General features: G+C 31.6%; 1 protein-coding gene across 4 annotated transcripts in view; it reads left to right on the forward strand.

Moving 5' to 3' along the window:
* Positions 1–17,959, forward strand: part of LOC107998283 (uncharacterized) — a 65,507-nt gene that overhangs the window by 12,559 nt on the left and 34,989 nt on the right. For all 4 annotated transcript variants that reach the window (XR_009830022.1, XM_062076065.1, XM_062076064.1 and 1 more), the window contains 2 exons: positions 14,807–14,918; positions 17,672–17,859. Coding sequence is in view for 3 of the 4 variants with exons in the window: in XM_062076065.1 (XP_061932049.1) it covers positions 14,807–14,918; positions 17,672–17,859 (300 nt within the window). In the remaining variant the exon portion in view is untranslated. The remainder of the gene's footprint in view (positions 1–14,806; positions 14,919–17,671; positions 17,860–17,959) is intronic.

The following is a 17,959-nucleotide window of genomic DNA, read 5'->3' on the forward strand; positions in this document are numbered from 1 at the left end:
TCGTCCTCGTAGGTTAGGAAAATCGAATTTACATTGCTAATTTTGCAAGGTTTCGACTGCTAACAGTTCTCACATTGAAAGACAACGAAGAAACCACAATGAGGGATCGGTCTTGTCGAGAAAAGATACCTTCATCGTCAATTCAGATCCTCCATTCTCGGTAAAACGTTATTTACCGATATCAAGTACGCGGATACCTTTGATTTATTAGAAAAAAAAAAGAAAATGATTGTTTTCATTTATTCCGATTAAATTCAGAAGTAAATTTTGATTGGAAAATACAGGAAAATGAAACATTGATGCAGTTTTGATATTCTATCTCTATTAATTCACTACTTAATTTCGTGTGATAATATGCAGCAAAAATTTTAGTAAGCCTCTTAATTTCCTCTTGATTAATATGTCAATGAGTATTGATCGTATTACAGCCGGCCTGTGCTTTTAATGTCTCGTGCTGATGTCGTTTTTGCGTCGACCGAGCAATCAATAAACGCAAACAGTGTGCACCTTGCTAAACAATGGCCCTGTTTTCTGTGATTATACTTTCGATGTTGCTCTTACGTTTTATCACGATGAATTAAATTGCAATTTATGTTTTCGTATATCTTATCAATATATCACTCGAAAATATACATATTTGATAATACATATAATAATTAATAATACATATTGATTATAGGGAGGAATAAAAATATTATTAAAAACGTAGAATACTTTTCGAGTTAAACTAATCTCGACTGATTCGTAATTAAACAACTCTTTTTTAATCTAATATTCGGTAACGTTTTGATCAAGTTTCTTCTTATCTTTATTATCAATGGAAAAAGTAGTTGGGCGAAGTTTTCACTTTGTGTACGCAATGGAAAACCTTGTTTTCAGTTGTATACTCGGTGAGTTTCGGTTTGCCGCCTTAAACCACGAGTGACTTGACGCGAACTCTGTTAATTTTCACGGCACACTGTAAACTGAATAGCCACAATGAAATTCTAACTCCCCCGTTTGTCCCAACATCTTTCTACGCCGCATGTAATTAGTTTTGCTGTTGCCGTGTTCGTTGATTTATGAATTAACATTTGTTCAAAATTTGTTACGCGAATAATTCTTTTCCTCGCCGTATTTTATAACATTTACCTATTGAATTTTATAATGATAAAATATACGATAATTCTAAAGAGAGAGAGAGAAGAATTTGATTGATTAAAAATCATTTTTATTACATTATCTAGCAGAAAATTTTTATTCTCTAATTTATTTAGTCTTGACAATAGCAGTTTGCAACTAAACATTATCGAGTCAGAAAATAACCATTGCAATCGTGTTAACATTATAATAAATGTCTTTCTTTCAATTTTTTTCAGTGTATATGTATTTTAGAGTGTTAAATCTCTTTTTTTTTTTAATAAATAATAATAATTAGGTAATCTATCATCGCTTATTTTATCGATAGAATACATCTTATTAAGATATATATAATTTTGATAGTCTTTTCGTTCGATAATGTTCATATTATTATTACACAGGAATATTGTCAAATTATGATATCAGCTGTTCAAAGATTTGTATAATTTCAGGGAATATTCGAGAACTTAATAAGCTTAGTGGACGTGTAAGTTTGAATAGCATTCAGATGCTGGTGTTGAATAAATTTGGAATTGTGTTCCTAGAGAATTTGATCTTGCTTGAAATTACATATTCTCTTGAATATCATTGAATAAATCGTTGATAAATATCGTGAAACTTATCAAAATCTTATGTTATTCCGTTCTGTTCGCGATATTATATAGTTTACGTATTGTATTGTAGTAAAGTGATATTGTTGATGGGAGTTTGTCAAATTCTCTAAAGCTTTTGAGATTCTGTGTACTTTAGAAAGTCTGTAAGGCATTTTGAACTCAGCGAATTTCATAACTCTTGATACACATCTGAAACTATTATTCTTCAGGATATCTTCAAGTATAAATCTTTTAAATCTTTTCGAATTCTTCCGAGCAATTGATTCCGCGAATGTTTTTGAATCTTATAATCGCTACAATATATTTCCAATTAAATTAGTAATTGAATTAGAGAAAACTAAATTAATATTTCATATTTAATAAGCATATAAAAAAAGACTTAAATTTGAAATTCATTATCAAAATTTATTTATTAATAATTTACGTAATTAAAACAATTCGAACGAAGATTAACAATTCAGAAACAAAAATCCCAATGTTCAACTTCTAAACTATTAAATATCCCTAGATAGATTATGTAATCAATTTTCTTTAATTCCATTGAATTTTGTAGTGTAACAGTATCGAGCAACGAAACAAAAATTCGATGAAACCAATTCCCCTTCAAAGGCTAAACACTTCGATCCCGATAATCAATTTATCTCTTCGATGTTATCCACCTCGACGATCTAATTGCCCCCCGTATACTACAATTCCGCCATGTTTCCATTCCTCCGTAAAGATCCGGCGCATTAATTTCGTTCGTCCACGGCTCGTACATTCGCATTAATCTTCGCAAGGAAATCAAGTTGATTAATCGATTGTTCCTATCGTTTCCGCATCTCATTAGGCAACCACTCACGAAGACATCAATCGGATATCGGCAGATGGACCATTCGTCCGTCCCCTATTTTTTTCCCCTATCGATCGTTGACTCTCGCGAGTATACATCGACGAAAGCCCTGCCGGCTATTCGATTACCATGCTTCCTTACCGAATGAGAAATACTTTCTTCCTCTTTCTTCTCCCTCTCTCTTTTTCTCTGTTTCTTTCTCTCCGGCCTCTCGTGGCTCGAAATGAAATTTTCTTCTTTCTCCCTCCTCTTCCGCGAAGCGACATGGCGCAATAGCCGGTGAAAATCGTAGCGAGGCGGCCGTCTTGGGCGAGGTCGAGCTAAGATCCGATAAAGGGTATGAAGGAGGCTTTAGGAACACAGTGTCGGTAGGAAAAGCTCATTGATGAAAAAATTCCATTACATCGTCTGGCCTGAATAGTTGTAACATGAAGGAAAGATAAATTTCCGCGTTAGCGCTGCGGCGCATGCGACAAACCGTGTAGAAACAATTTTGCGGGAAGATTGTTTCCTTCTGCTCGAGCGAAAACGCGAACGAGGCTATTCTTCTTTATAATAATGTTTTCTCGGTTTATATCGTCAATTTGGACACACAGCATGGATACGCTCATCGTTGCGCACTATTTGTGTCCACGTGAATTTGTCTTTTGGAAAGAGGAATCGGAAACTCTTGTTTCCCGATAGAGGAAATTGATGAGCACGTAGATTGATATTACGATTACCGAGGTTTGGAAAAATGGTTTGGCAAAATGGGGGAGGAGATTGAATGGAATAGGGATTTATAGGGTTCATTTGTAGGCAAGAGAAATGAATGGTATTATTGCAGATATTTAAAAGTTGGATAAGGAAATAAAATGTTAGGATAAGTTAATTATAAATTATTCTTTGATTAAAATTAATATCGATGCAATATTAATATTGCTTTGCTAGATAAGATAAATAGCGAAATATTTATAATTAATATCATTTAATATTTATTCATCTCTAATGTCAGGATTTAGTATAAATATCTAAAATATGATATTGTATTAGAATGTATCGAAATGGATATTAAATTGTAAGAATTATTTTTGCAGATCTGACCTTTCAATTATTGTTTTTATTACTTTATTATTGACCACGATTATTAAATAAATTGATTCTCGCATTCTTCGCATTCATTTAAATAAATTATACGTGATAAAAGGCAGGACAAGATTAATTTTGAAATCAAGTGGACAATGGATAGATAGTGGATCGAAGGCACGAGCTCGTACTATGAATGTAATCGTGTAGTAGCGTGCCATATAAAAGAATCAAAAGTTTTTTTTATCGATCTGTAGATTTTTGGCGTGACACGTAGCGCTTATATATAGAGAACGATACCGAGAACTAGACGATAAAATCGAACACATGCCATTCGTGAGATACTCGGTCAATAGTAGGTACTTTAAAAGTATTCGCTACTGTTTCGGTCATGTCTACTGTTCGCTGTTTATATTCAATCCTTTGTATGATGAATTTTATCGATTTTTATAAATACACCTGTACGCGCAGTTGAAAATTATGAAATATCACAGCATCATGGAATAAGAAAATGAGCGACGTTTTAATTGAAAGTTTCATAATGGAGATCGGCAATAAATCATGGTAATTTCCTTTAATTAAAGGAAACTAACAGCAACTTGGGAAAAAGGGGAGTGATTTACTTTATTCACGAACGGTTCATTGGCGTAACTTCCGACGGAAGAATAAAAAGTTAGCAGAGAAAGAAATAGAGGGTTCAAAGGGAACGATCCGAAGTCGGTATGTTAGTAAGAAAATTTCACCGGAATCTTCTCACTTAATACTTTCGTTCTTTCTCTGTGATCTTTGAAAATGAAATTTATTTCAATTTTTATAATCTCGTATATATAGCTATTTTCATAATGAATTTATTAGATAAAAATATGTTTCTATATATATAAAATTTAAAAAAAAAGTTCAAATAATTTGCAATTTAATCGTGCTTCTTCTATTTTTACGGAATATCACGGTTACATAAAAGTTACTTGACCTTAATAAAAAATCTTTAATGATTCAATGCATTTTCCTGGAGGATTATTATTACATGGATTTTCTTATGAGAAAAATTAAATTAATTTATTAATTTCTTTCGTTGGGATGAGGGTGAGATTTATTACCATGGCCCATGGCCATTCACAGCTAAATTCCCGTGAATCTCGCTCTGTACGTGTCTCAGATGCAGCTTAAAAGTAGCCTCGAGCGGATCACGATTGACGACCGGAAATCGTGGTATATAGGGGGAAGAATGGGGAGAAGGGAGTGATAATTGTCCGAAATTGTCATCAGATCTTCGTGTCGCACGTTACACGCAAATCATTTAATCATCATTATCCAATCCACTAAATCTTGATAATCTTTATCGATATTATATGTTAATTTATAAATTCTATTCTATGTTCTAATTCATCATATCCTATTTATATAAAATAAAGGCAGATATCAATATTTCATTTTTAGTATCATTTCAATGGGATAAAGTAATTTTAATTAATTAAATGTGTATAAATTAATTTATTGTTTTTCAGTTTTTAATAGATAAGTTTTACATTCGAATATTTTCCTCTCCTAAAAGAAATATTAGCGGTGAAAGAATCCTTAAAGTGAAATTTTAATGCGAATATCTTGTTTCTTCGTGAAAAACAATAAAAATTTAATAATATTATAATTTACTATAAAAATTATTTAGATTGGTTCACAAAAGAACAACGAGTAATCATAAAATTACAGAGATCCTTTTCCCTTAGCAACATATGATTCTTATTTAAAAAAAAAAAAAAAAAGAAAACAATCAAATTAAGCAGATAAGACAAAACGCATTGACCCAGTTTCAACCTTAATAGGGATAAAATATCGATTTCCTCGTTTTGTATGCCCATTAATACAAAGTCTCGAACGAGTATATTGTTGATAATTTTCAATTATGCTAATTTCGAAGGAAAAAACCCATCGATCCGGAACGATTCCATTTTCCATTGTATTCTATAACAAACGCTTAAGACTTCGTCTTCGTCCCGAACGCAGAGCGAAACAGCAAAAGACGATGAAACAAAGGACGGTTTTCAGATGGAAACGATTAAAACAGAGCAACAAAGCGCTACGCCGACGGCGATTGAGAGTAATTCGTTCGTTTCTCGATTGTAAGCGGTCACGCCAGGCCGGCGAATCCATTGCGAAAGTTTAATTAAAAGCCCGGCATAGAGTTTTAGTAAAGGGTGTCGCCCTTCGACAAGCCCGATTCTTCGTGCGTGTGCGCGACGTACGAAGCTTTTTGCAATTCGAAGGCACGAATCGACACGTTGAATGGTTTTCGAGGAACTTTCGATGTTGGAGAAACGAGTCTCTCGAGTAACGAGAATCGAAGCTTTGGGACGGTAGTAAAATAATATGCAATGCCAGAAAGAGTTATTGATCGGGGGGATGTGACGGTGAGGGATGTTTTGCAAGAGGCTTTTAATCGCTACGATTACGAGATTGATGTTGAAGTTTTGAAATGTATGTTAGAAAGAAACAGTAATCGAAAGATATTAAAATATAGTGTTTTATTAACATTTCAAAAATATAATTGTGAAGATATAGAATTTATCGATATTAAATGTATATATTCGGTGTTTTTAGATTTCATTCTTATTTTTCATTGAAATTTTGTCGCATTCGTAGAAATGTTATATGGATTTATGTAGATAATAAATTTATAGAATGTAATCGTATAGAGGATAATATTTTGATAATTAATATAATATTACCGTGATTCATTAATGAAATTTTAATACGCTTGAAAAATTTCGAGAATAAATTTCCAAGAAACATTATAGAAAGATAGATATGTATAAAAAAACAAATTCAACAAAATATATTCTAATGATACCAGAATTCATTGTTCAAAATCCATTATTCAAAATACAATGTGACAATTAGCCATCTACATTATTCTCAAAGCCATAATCAAAATTATTAATTCGTACAAAGATTAAAAAAAAAAAAAAAGAAAAAGAAAAAAAGAATTCATTATCCAAAAATCACTTCCAAAGGAAAGGCTACAGAAAATTAATTACAGAACGTTCGCGCTCGGTTTAAGATCAAAAGCGAGCTCTTAAATAAAAAACGAAACTTCTACAAGCTCGAACTTTATGCAGACATACTCTTTGACCGCCTTATACGTGGAAGCAATATCAGAAAAGTCTTTTCGTTTTAACGTACAAACGCGACACGGTTCAAATTACATTCGATGGATTGTAAATGCGTTATATCCTGTATTAATATCAACATATTACATCCTTTGTAATATCTTTTTTTTTTGTACCGTAGAATTCATTTTATCTCCTTTCAATTTTTTCTGATGGTTTAAGTTTTCTAAAATTTGTACGAAAAATTCAATTTATAAAATTGAATTAATGACTTTTAGAAATTTTAAACGTTTGTATTTTCTCTTACGTTTTATTATCATATAGATTCGTGTTTTAATTTTTTTTTTATGAGAGGTAATTGATTAACTGGATAAAAAGTATACTTTTATTCAAAAGAATTTAAAGTAATGCTAAATTTTAAGACTTCTAATTTTAGCAAGTCTTAATTTAATCTTAAAATATTTTCTTTGATCTTTTGAGTTTCTTTTACAATATTCTTAAAAGTATGTACTTTTAATTAAGCGGATTTTTGTAATAATTAGTTCAAATGAAATATTCCATATTTTATATATAAAATACTAAAATGTAGCAAATAATTCGACAATCTTTTAAGAGATTTTTAAGAGATTACATTTGAGATTGAAGTTTATTACAAATGGGACCTAGCTTTATTGAATCTCGACCATAATACGTGTTATGAATAAGACTTTGTATTATAAGATAAAGAGATAAAGATAGAAGGAATTGTGTTGAATTGTCTAGAATAGTTTCATAGAAGAATAAATATAATAAAGAAGTATTTTATTTTATTATCAATGTAGTTTACTTTTCAAAAATTATTATTAAAAATTGTTAGCAACTATTCTAAAAAAAATAATACATATAATTCTTTTTTTTTACAATTGCTTTTACTTCTATTTTAGTAGAGATACAAGTATAAATTTTCAATAATTAATTAATATTACTATTAAAATGAATATTCTCATTAATCACTCCAACGTTAAATTTCATCTATTCTTATTCGTTCCATTTATCAAAATTTCCACGACTTTTGCTCCCACAATATCTCTCGTTAAACAATACTTAAAATATTTCCACTAATCACTCTAAATTTCATCCCATCTCTTAAACATCCTTCATTTCCATAGATCCTATCATTCCATTGTCAAATGGCAAATTCATTCTTGCTTTATCTCAAGATAAAAAGAACAAGATCGATTGAAGAAGATTCCCCGTTGCTCTTTCATTCATTCACCAATCTTTCCATTATTCTCAAGCGCGTCATCCTAAAACTAGAAATGATTAAGGGGCGCCACGAAGGAGGAACATCACCGTGGCCAAGCGTCACATCGGGTCTGGCATAATTGTTCTCAAATTCTGCGGAGAACTCCGTGGAAAGTTCGTGGTTTCAATCGACTGATGAAACTCGCCGGTGGTGCAAACATTCCATAAAATCTGGAACTGGATCGCAGCTGCGTACGGAATGCGTTCGTGTAGAATCGATTCCTCCTCGCTTCGCTCGTGGCGCGAAAGTATCTACGGTCTTGATTACTGTGTTTGCTTAACGAACTCGGGTTCTTAAATCGAGTAAACGGTGGCAAGTGATGCAGGGGAATAAGGAAAGTCTTCTACTTTTCGGCGAATAGATGATTGGAAAACGGTTCGAGAGAAGTTTGCTCTTCCTTCGAATCCGCTGAAATTAAATAGGGGATGCGTTTCCCTTTGCACATTTTCCCGTGTGAAAATCGGGGGATAGAGGGAAGGGGAGATTTTTATTGTGCACGTTGATAAGTTTCTTTGTGAATTGCCACTTTTTCCTTGCGTAAATAGTTCGAAGGTTTCAATGAGTCATTTTTTAATAGTAATTAAAATTAATCGATTATTTTTGTTTTTTTAGATTTTGTGAATAGTTTCTGTAAAATTAATTAGGTGGATAAATTCCTGATGTTTTAATATTAATTTTAACATAAAATGTATAAATATCTTCTTCCATCTGTAACAATTTTCACATTGTTTTATGCAAGCATCTCGCTTAATTATCCGATCTTTCGTTTCTTTATAATTTTCATCATGCCTGTGATGTTCAATTCCATTCCAAAATTCAAAGTTGTCTGTTTTCATCGAATATTTTTTTCATTTTCAAGAAAATGAAAATTGCCCGAATATTTAATATTTCTCACGAACATAGAAAGCATTTTATTATTTAAACATTTCCAATTTCTTAAATTCTCCGATTTTTATCAAAATTCCTTAATCTTTATAATATTTTCGTTCACTTTCTTTTCGCAAACGCATAGCAATTTCATCTTCTTTTTCACATTCTTGTTACCAAACATTTTTGCGGAAGTTTTACCACCCTTAACGTAAAAATTGGTTCATTAAATCTTTCATCCCTTCACTAGGTAACATCCGAAAAATAAAGGAAAATAAACTGTCAGTCGAGCTCAAAGCTGCTGCAATAACCTGTCCCGGTTAAAAAAAAAAAAAAAGGATTAAAACGCAACCCAGACGAAGTTAAATCTCTCCTACGAGGGTATTTACCGGGTTCTCGACCTGTCGTTCGAGTTTTTTCATTGGCTAGGTGTCGGTGTATTTCACGACATCAAGTTTCGCCTTGTGCGTGCACCAACGAAGAATAATTTCGGTATTCACCGGTTTCTCGGGTATACGTTGGCGCAACGTCTTAATTACTCGTTCAGGTAAGCTGGGAAAAAGGAAGGAAAAATAAGGGTAAGGAAGGCGGAGTGAGGAAGTCTTGCCTTGGCATTTTCAGGAGCTTTAAGGACTCTGAACTCTCGCTTCTAAGTAAAGTATGGAACTATACGTTTCTTTGCCTAGTTCGCAATTCTCCAAGCTAATCTACAACTTTAAAGGCAAATGAGAAAAAGAGGGAAAGATAAGTTGAAAAGATATCCTGGCTTTCCTCCCATTTTTTCGCGGAGATTGTTTAATTGAGTTTGAAAACCAATTGAATGATGATATTATGATAATTACGGTATTTCATTATAAATGATACGTGTGAATTTGTTTCGGTGATATATAAAAAAATTTATTTATCGAACTTAATAACGAAAATACGTTATTTCATTTTGAACTTTGAAAAATCAATAGAGTAATTTTTTATCAATAAATATATTTGATTCAATCACTTTTAAAATTGCGAAACGTTCCTTTGTCTTTTTGTCATCCGTCATAGTTTTGATCCAGAGTTTAATTTCTATTAAAAGTAATTTTAGAAATATTTTGATAGCAGGATTTTAATTTATAATTATTTGTATTTTTTAATTCAATTAAATGAGAAAAAGTTATAATGACAATGAGTTCGAAAATAAATTATTTATGGAGAAAAATTATCAGCGGAGAAATATTCTGATAATAAATAGAAGGAGATCGATCATTTTACATCTATCGATCCAATTATGGTGTATACCGTAATGATATTTATTACATTAAGGGCAGCAAATTCTATATCACGCTGATCCATGTTATAAAATTAAATTAATGTCTCGATCAAATTATCTAAAAGTATATGTATTATCTAAATTTTAATACTTTTTACAAATATTCTCCAATAAAATTGTAACATTTACTCTGGAATAAATATTTTCCATAGGAAAGAAAATCAAAAAATTATAACTAATTACGAAATTAAGTGATCAGATATTTTTGTGATCGATATGTTGTACTTTTAAAATCAAATTTCTTCTTTTTTCAAATTGAATTCAATTAGAAAAATTGAAAAATAGAGAAATATCTATGTTCAAAGAAAAGGATATCGCGTTATGAAAATATTTCATTCATAGATACGAAAGAATTAAATTGAAAAGATATAATATTATCTAAAAGTGTCTACGTAAAGAGAAGTTTACGATTCAAAAAGAAAGAAAATTTAAGATTCAAATATATTTTTCAAGATTCTTTTCATCGAATTGCATACGAGGATTAACTCCTACGTGTAAAATACAGAGAAGAAGAAATAAATGTTTCGTCATTCCATCGAGGCGGATTTACTTAATACAATGTCTGAACTCGGGTGTGAAATTTAAAATCGCGGTCGTCAAGCATTGACCTGATACTTGTGTATAAACGCCGCTTTGTCAATGGAGTTTTATATAAACTGATGATCTCAGACAAATTTCTCGATGTGTTACAGGGCGTGACACGTTTCATTTCTTTCACAATGTGCATGTCATGGTGACATATTTTCTTTGGATTTCTGTTATTCGCACGTATATTCCACGGAGGAAACAATTTTCAAGCAACGTACTTTCATTTTTCAATCTGTTATTTTATCCAAGAAAATATTATTTAGATATGATTGTTCGTATGAATCATTTATTATAACTCATGAATATATAAAGAATTTCTGGTTAAAAATAATATTAATAACCGATTTCAATAATTCAGAAATTTATTTTTATCGAAAGAGAGAGAGTTTTCTTATATTTTTATATTTCATCTTTCAATTATTTATTCCATTTGATGAATGTTTTATAATCTCGTATATCGGTTATTATTATTATTATAGTATAAACTATATTTTTAGTTATTTAATTTTAATTTAATCACTACTTGTAAATAATAGTCATTTTATCTGGATCTTTAAGACACCATTTTGGTATTTTGGTATTCGGTACTAGTGATCCCTAGGATTCTAAACTTAAAAATCTCTAGAATAATATACTAATATATTTATAATTCTATCATTTATGTAGAAACAAAATTTTTTATTTTAATCTCAATAATTCAAAATAATCAAGAAATGAATTGAAATAATTAATTAATTTCCATAAATAACTATAATCAAATTATCCAACAAAATTGGTGGAATCCATTAAAACATTCTGAACATATCATTCCTCTTTGTTCCCCGCATTTTGTGCATTTCTATAATGCATCCGCAGCAAATTTCTCATCGAGCTCCTAGATTTATCCTCTTTCTGAGCTTGTTTTCCCGTGCACGAAGCGGTATTCTCCGTTTCGAATCGGATCGACGCCATTATATTTCCGTTTCACGTAGAATCGGTGGCGGGAATGGTACGCGATCTCCGTTAGAATGAGTTAGAGCCAAGGACTGACCTATCCCATGTTGAACGACCTCGACGAACTCTGAAGGCCAATGCACCGTAATTCATAACTTTATCAGACGTTCCTGGTTACGTTGGTAAAGAGTGATGTGCCATCGAATCGTGATATTCGATTTACCAATGATTGAATTTAATCTATTCGAGATGGATTTATATTTTTAACAAATAAATGTAATAACAATGAATGTAATAATTGTATCTATCGTTTGTTAAAAGAAAGTTAATTTAAAAGAAAAAAAAATAATAGATTAAGTGTAATTTTTAAATTGAAATTTACAGTCTCATTATTTTTTATAAGTATTATAATATTAATAGAGAAATTATATTTATATGATGGTAGTCTTTATAATGTATAATTATTTTGACGATGTATATTGATTTTTCCACTTGAAAGGATTAAACAGATAACGAGAAAATTAAATTTCCGCTCTTTGCTTTAATATTGTTTGGGCTTGCATTGTTTACTTCATGCATTCATACTTATTCAATAGGAAAATGGAACATGGAAAGTTTGATTAATATTAAGAATATGTAAATGATAAATTAATTAAATTATAAATTTTTCGAACTGATGGTTTAAAGATTTATTCCAAGTGATTTATTTAAAATATAAGAATTGTGAAAGGAAAATTATATATTGTATCGTTAATATGATTTCATTTAACTTTTCTCAATGATAGGACATATATATTTTAAATCGCGCTGCTCTTTTAATGGATTTAATTAAATCAGACGTAAGAAATTAATTTTAAAAAGAACATTAGCAAATTGTTAGAACTTTACAATAATTTTTAGATAGAAATTATACGAGAATAAAATATTTTCCGTAAAAAAAGCTAAATGTTATATCTTATACATATAATTAGGATAAATTATTTTTTTTTTCCGTTTATAATAATATTGTGTACCATAATCGGACAATACATCTTTTATTTTAACAAAGTATCACAGTTTTGGATCGGTATACAATCGAATATCACATTTAATCCGGGAAGAAAAAAATATTTTTAGAGAAAATAAACACGTGAAAAAATAAACAAGGTAGAAAAATATCGAGAGAGGCATGCAAAAGGATAATAGTCGCTAGATTACGCCGATTTACCGGATTCCAAACGATGTTCCTGTCGACATTAATGCGATCGTTAAAAAAGATAAAAGTGCAAGTGTGTATTTTTTCTCGAATGGAATCACGTTTTGAACTCAATGGAATAAAATTCGATACGAGATATGTAGAGAGAAATACACCACGTGTACAATGTACGTGCACGAGTTTATCAGAAAATATTGCACGAAATAAAAAGTAATATTAGAAAGCTTCGAAAATTGAGATTGCCCTTGCAAAAAAACAATTGATGATAATTAGAGCAACAATGTAATAAAAGTAGTAGATAAAAACACAGAAAAAAATGTGGCAAGAATTGGAAACTTCATCTTAATATAAAACGAAAATTCGGAACACTATTATATTAACTGAGTAAATAAAGTTTCTTCAAATCTCAGTATTACATTCAACGTAAATCAAATATCACATCTGATATTATTAGACATAGTTACGCAATATGATTCCAATTTTATAAAGATACAACTAAGACCGTAGACCTCATAGTTGTATGTCTAATATGACCTTAAACGCGAGACTAAATCCAACATGGCAGATGCATTAGAACCATGCTTAACATGACCCGGGTTCAGTAGAACCTGATTGTAGAACATGACTATCGACCCGTCGGATTATCCTCGTGAGGTCAATCATTAGGGACCTTATAGAACTTTGACAGTCAGGGCTTTGATCTTACAGACACGGACTCGTAGTGGATGTCATCACTTTGGATACGATCTTTTGAATCCAGGATATATATATATATACGATAGATGTGATCTCATAGGACGGGATCATACCAGATGTGGTTATTTCTTTTAAAACGAGGTCAAAGAATACGCGACGAAAATATATTTTCTGGAAGGAAATAACTAGAAACGTATTTTTGTTTTTTTTAATTAAAAATTATTCTTTCGTAATTTATTTCAAAAATTCGTTTAACTAACGTGTTTAATGGCTATTTAACAATTATTCAATCTCAAAAATTAATGGAAAGAAATCTAATAAGAAAAAAAAAAAATAAATATAGAAATAGAAGTTTTAACATTATTAATATAACTAATTATACTACTAATTATAGAAGGATGATGTAATTAGTATTGATAATTAGAAATAAAGTATTAGTAATTAGAAAATGCCGAATGATTAAGTTTCTGGATAATTATATCTCTTACTATGATTATTTATTTATCATATATTTTTCCATCGTAAAAATGACTCGATATGTTACATCGAAAAATCTTTCTTCCCTATTTTTTTCATTATTCCTACCAGCTCCGTATTTAAAGCTGTCGCGTTTACCAAGCCTACGTTCGTAACTTTCGAAACGAGGGTTGCTCCCTCGTAAGCAAATTCCCTTGGTAATCGGCGAAACCTTCGCCTCGATCGACCATTTCCACGGGTATCTGTACGCAGAACGACTATTGCCAGCCGCCGCTTTGTTTCCTGGCTCCGCTTTAACCTTTCATTCCTCTCGTTCGACGCGATAAAAAGTTCAATATCGCCGTGAAAAGCTTGCTAGCCGAGGGGCGCGGAGAGGGGGAGGGGCATATGCAAGTACTTTTGCCAGCATTTCAAAGTGGCGAGGGCCCTATTGACTTCCGGTCGGAGTTCGAGCAGGAGGAAAAGCGAGGTTCTAAGGCCTCTGGAATCTGAGAAAACTTTCCTCCTCGTCCAGGTGAAACTTTCCACCAGCCGGAAATGGAAACTCTCGCGTCTCTGTTTCGTAGCACGGGCGTCGTATCGCGTATGCGTTCTTGTTTCCGTTTCTTTTCCCCTCTCTTATTTTCTTCTTCCCCTCCCTCCTTTTTTCCCATTTTATCCCTCGTTCGGATTTATCACGATAGTCAACACCGATTGAACGCGATATTTTTGTTACTTTATAGGACGCTGCCAAAACGCGGATCCGCGAGAACAATTCGATAACAGGGATGACGCGAGGAAAATAGACGATCTGCGCGATGAACTGCAGGCTGACGATGCGGATCAGTCGTATGTGTAAGTACTTTATGCATATTTGATGCTGTCGAACGTGTCGAACAGCTTTCGGTTCGAGGAAATGGAAGATGGTTAATCGGTGGTTGTCGAGTAACCAATTTGGATGTTATTATCTCGAAATTTTGTTCTACAAAATTAGGATTGTTTCTTTGAAAAGGAATATATTTTTTTTTTGTTAAAGATTCAGAATGTTATAAAAATTTCTTCTTGAAAAAAATTTTATGGGAATTTTTCGTTTTGTACGTAAGATAGAGATTTGTACGTAAATTTGAACGCCGGTTATTGATTTTGAAAATATTCTATTCTATTCTATCTCCCTTTGGAATGTGTAACGCGTGTCTGTGACAGCGGAGTTAATGAGCGAATTGGCTCGTTAATTACCAAGGTCGACCGTTATGTTTGTGGAGCAGTGTCAATTGTTTCAAGTGAGCCTAGTTTTGAATTAACCTTAAAAGAACGAGTTTGGATAATATATTTCTGTCGATCAATTTTAAAGTTAAATTTAGAAAGGATCATTTAATTTTTTATATTTATTTTTAAAAAATTTTTTTTCTAATGGTATGGTATTTATTTTCAGGTTTATAATTATACTCGAAGTTATTTATTAAGGAATCTTTTTATCGAGAAAGTTTGTGAATTAATGTGATTAATTTTTAACAATGCAGTGACGAATCAATTTCCATTCTAAAGAACCAGCTCTGTGACCTTCGATTATTATTTGGCTATAAATCAGACAGTTTGTCTTCGAATATATTATCAAGGTTGCACGTGACATAAAAATTGGATACCAAATGTTATTAATCTTTTTTTCATTCAAAATAATTTATAATGTTTCCAATCAATAGTAATTGTTCAAATAATATATTGAGTAAATTAAATATCAATTTGAAATTTACCACTATTCATATTAATATTCTTCACATTCTTATATTCTTGATTTCCTTTTGGATATCTCATTTTGAATATATCAATCTTTCGATTGTTAAAAATTAGTTTAACATTTTTTTTCGATAAAGTGTTAATTCTTAATTTTTTCACGATTTTAAATATTATACAAAATTCTAGTTCGAGTTATCGATCCAACTCTTATATTTCTTTTGTTATGAAATTATTGAAACTCCAGGAAGAAAATAAAAAAAAAATTAAATGAACAAATATCAAAGTTGGCCGGGAATAAATTCTCCAATTCATCCTTTCTACTAAATTTTCTTCAAATAAATCTTCGCAAAATTATCCTTCAAATATTCTCACGTACCATTAACTCACCCAAATCAACAAAAAAAAGGGGACGGAAAAAAAAAAAGAAAAAATAAGCAACAGAAATAAAAAGGTATTTCACATTTCTTGTTTCCTTGGCAACAAGTTCACCGAGCGAATTTAATAAACTTCTCGATCGAATGGGCGAGTTGGTAGTAGGCATCGAGAATCAAACGGTTGGACTTGGGAGAACTGATAATTACGGTGGGGTAACGAAATAAGGGCGGTCATATTACACACTCGAACTTTCTAATTGATACGTAACACAGTGGAACCGCATTCGTGGAAATCCTAATTTCACGGTGCACACTGGTCAACGTTAGTCTCTATTATACGGTAGCACGGCTTATAATTATCGAAGTTAAAAGATCCTAGGAATGGTGGAATGATGATACTCGTAGATCAGATCCACACGATGAGACAAAATTTAACTTTTCGTTTAAAATTGTTTAACGATTGGGATAAAATTTCATTTTGTTTGACATTGATCTTGTCGAAAAATTAATTGTGATCTTCAAATAGGTAGATTCATTTAACCTTTTGTTAATCTTATTTCGAACTGATTTCTATTTCATTTAGTATTTATTAATTTTAACATGTAAGTTGCATTTGTATTATAATTTGATAAATTGAGTAATATTGTGATTTAATAAAATGTCAATTAGTTTAATATAAAATGTTTTGCATAGAAATGTACAGATACATTATTGAAAATACAATTTATATATACAATTATTTTAAAAATTATTTTATGACATGAACCAATTGATGTTCTGGACAACTGCGAATGGTTAATGATTTAATGGAGAGCATTCGTGTACAATATATGATGCATATAATGTGCGATTGTAATCCTGACATGATGGATCATAAAAGTCGATGGTCAGATTACTTGTGACTCATACTAATCACTAATATACATCAATTGAATAAAAATCACTTTGAGTAATAATCGCACAACACGAACATGATTACAAAATGAAATTTTGTTTTCAAGGAAAATATCAACAATACATAAATTTCTTAAAATTACTTAACCATCTTATTTAAAATAAAAAATATGAAAATTATTCCAAAGAGAAGCGATTTTTAATAAAAAATTCACTTTCGATTAAATTTCACGTCACATTTTCCATAATTACCAGCGCGAATCCAACTCGATCCAAAGCATAATTCGTTTCATTTACGTTTAAATCGCGATTTCCCCGGGAGAAAGGCGGATAATTTCCAATTGGATCACGACTATTAAAATTCCTTCAAGTTGATCCGATACAAAACGCGTTCACGTGCTCTCGAAGGAAACTCGATGGAAAGTGTCCTCGAGAAGACGTAAATAAATAATTAAAAGAGGTTGAAAACTTGAAAGAGATACGCGGCGTTATGCATGTCAAACGGGGATGGACTAGCCAAGTACGCAGTCTTTTCATTTTCGTCGAGATCAAGGGGGGAAGGGAGAGATAGAGAGAGAAAAAACGGTTGGTTATGTTGTCCATTAGCTGGGATGCGTCTCTCGAGGGTAAAAAGACGCTCGATGAGAACGGGAGCTCCCTCTCGTCTCGAAACGCGGCGGAGGTGTCGGAGACGGAAGTGGAAACAGCGCCTCGGGCAGACGGAAATAGGGACAAGGTCCTCGTTCCACCAGAAGGTGTTTCCAACTCATCGTTTCGGCCGGGTCTGAATGTCAGTGAGTAAAAATGTTTGCCTTACGAATCGGATTGCAAGAGTTCTCGTTACAATCGTGTAAATTTTAGGAAATTAACTTTGGTTTTTCTTGATTTCTCAAA

This window comes from Apis cerana, linkage group LG6 (assembly GCF_029169275.1).
Source record: "Apis cerana isolate GH-2021 linkage group LG6, AcerK_1.0, whole genome shotgun sequence".
Classification (NCBI taxonomy): domain Eukaryota; kingdom Metazoa; phylum Arthropoda; class Insecta; order Hymenoptera; family Apidae; genus Apis; species Apis cerana.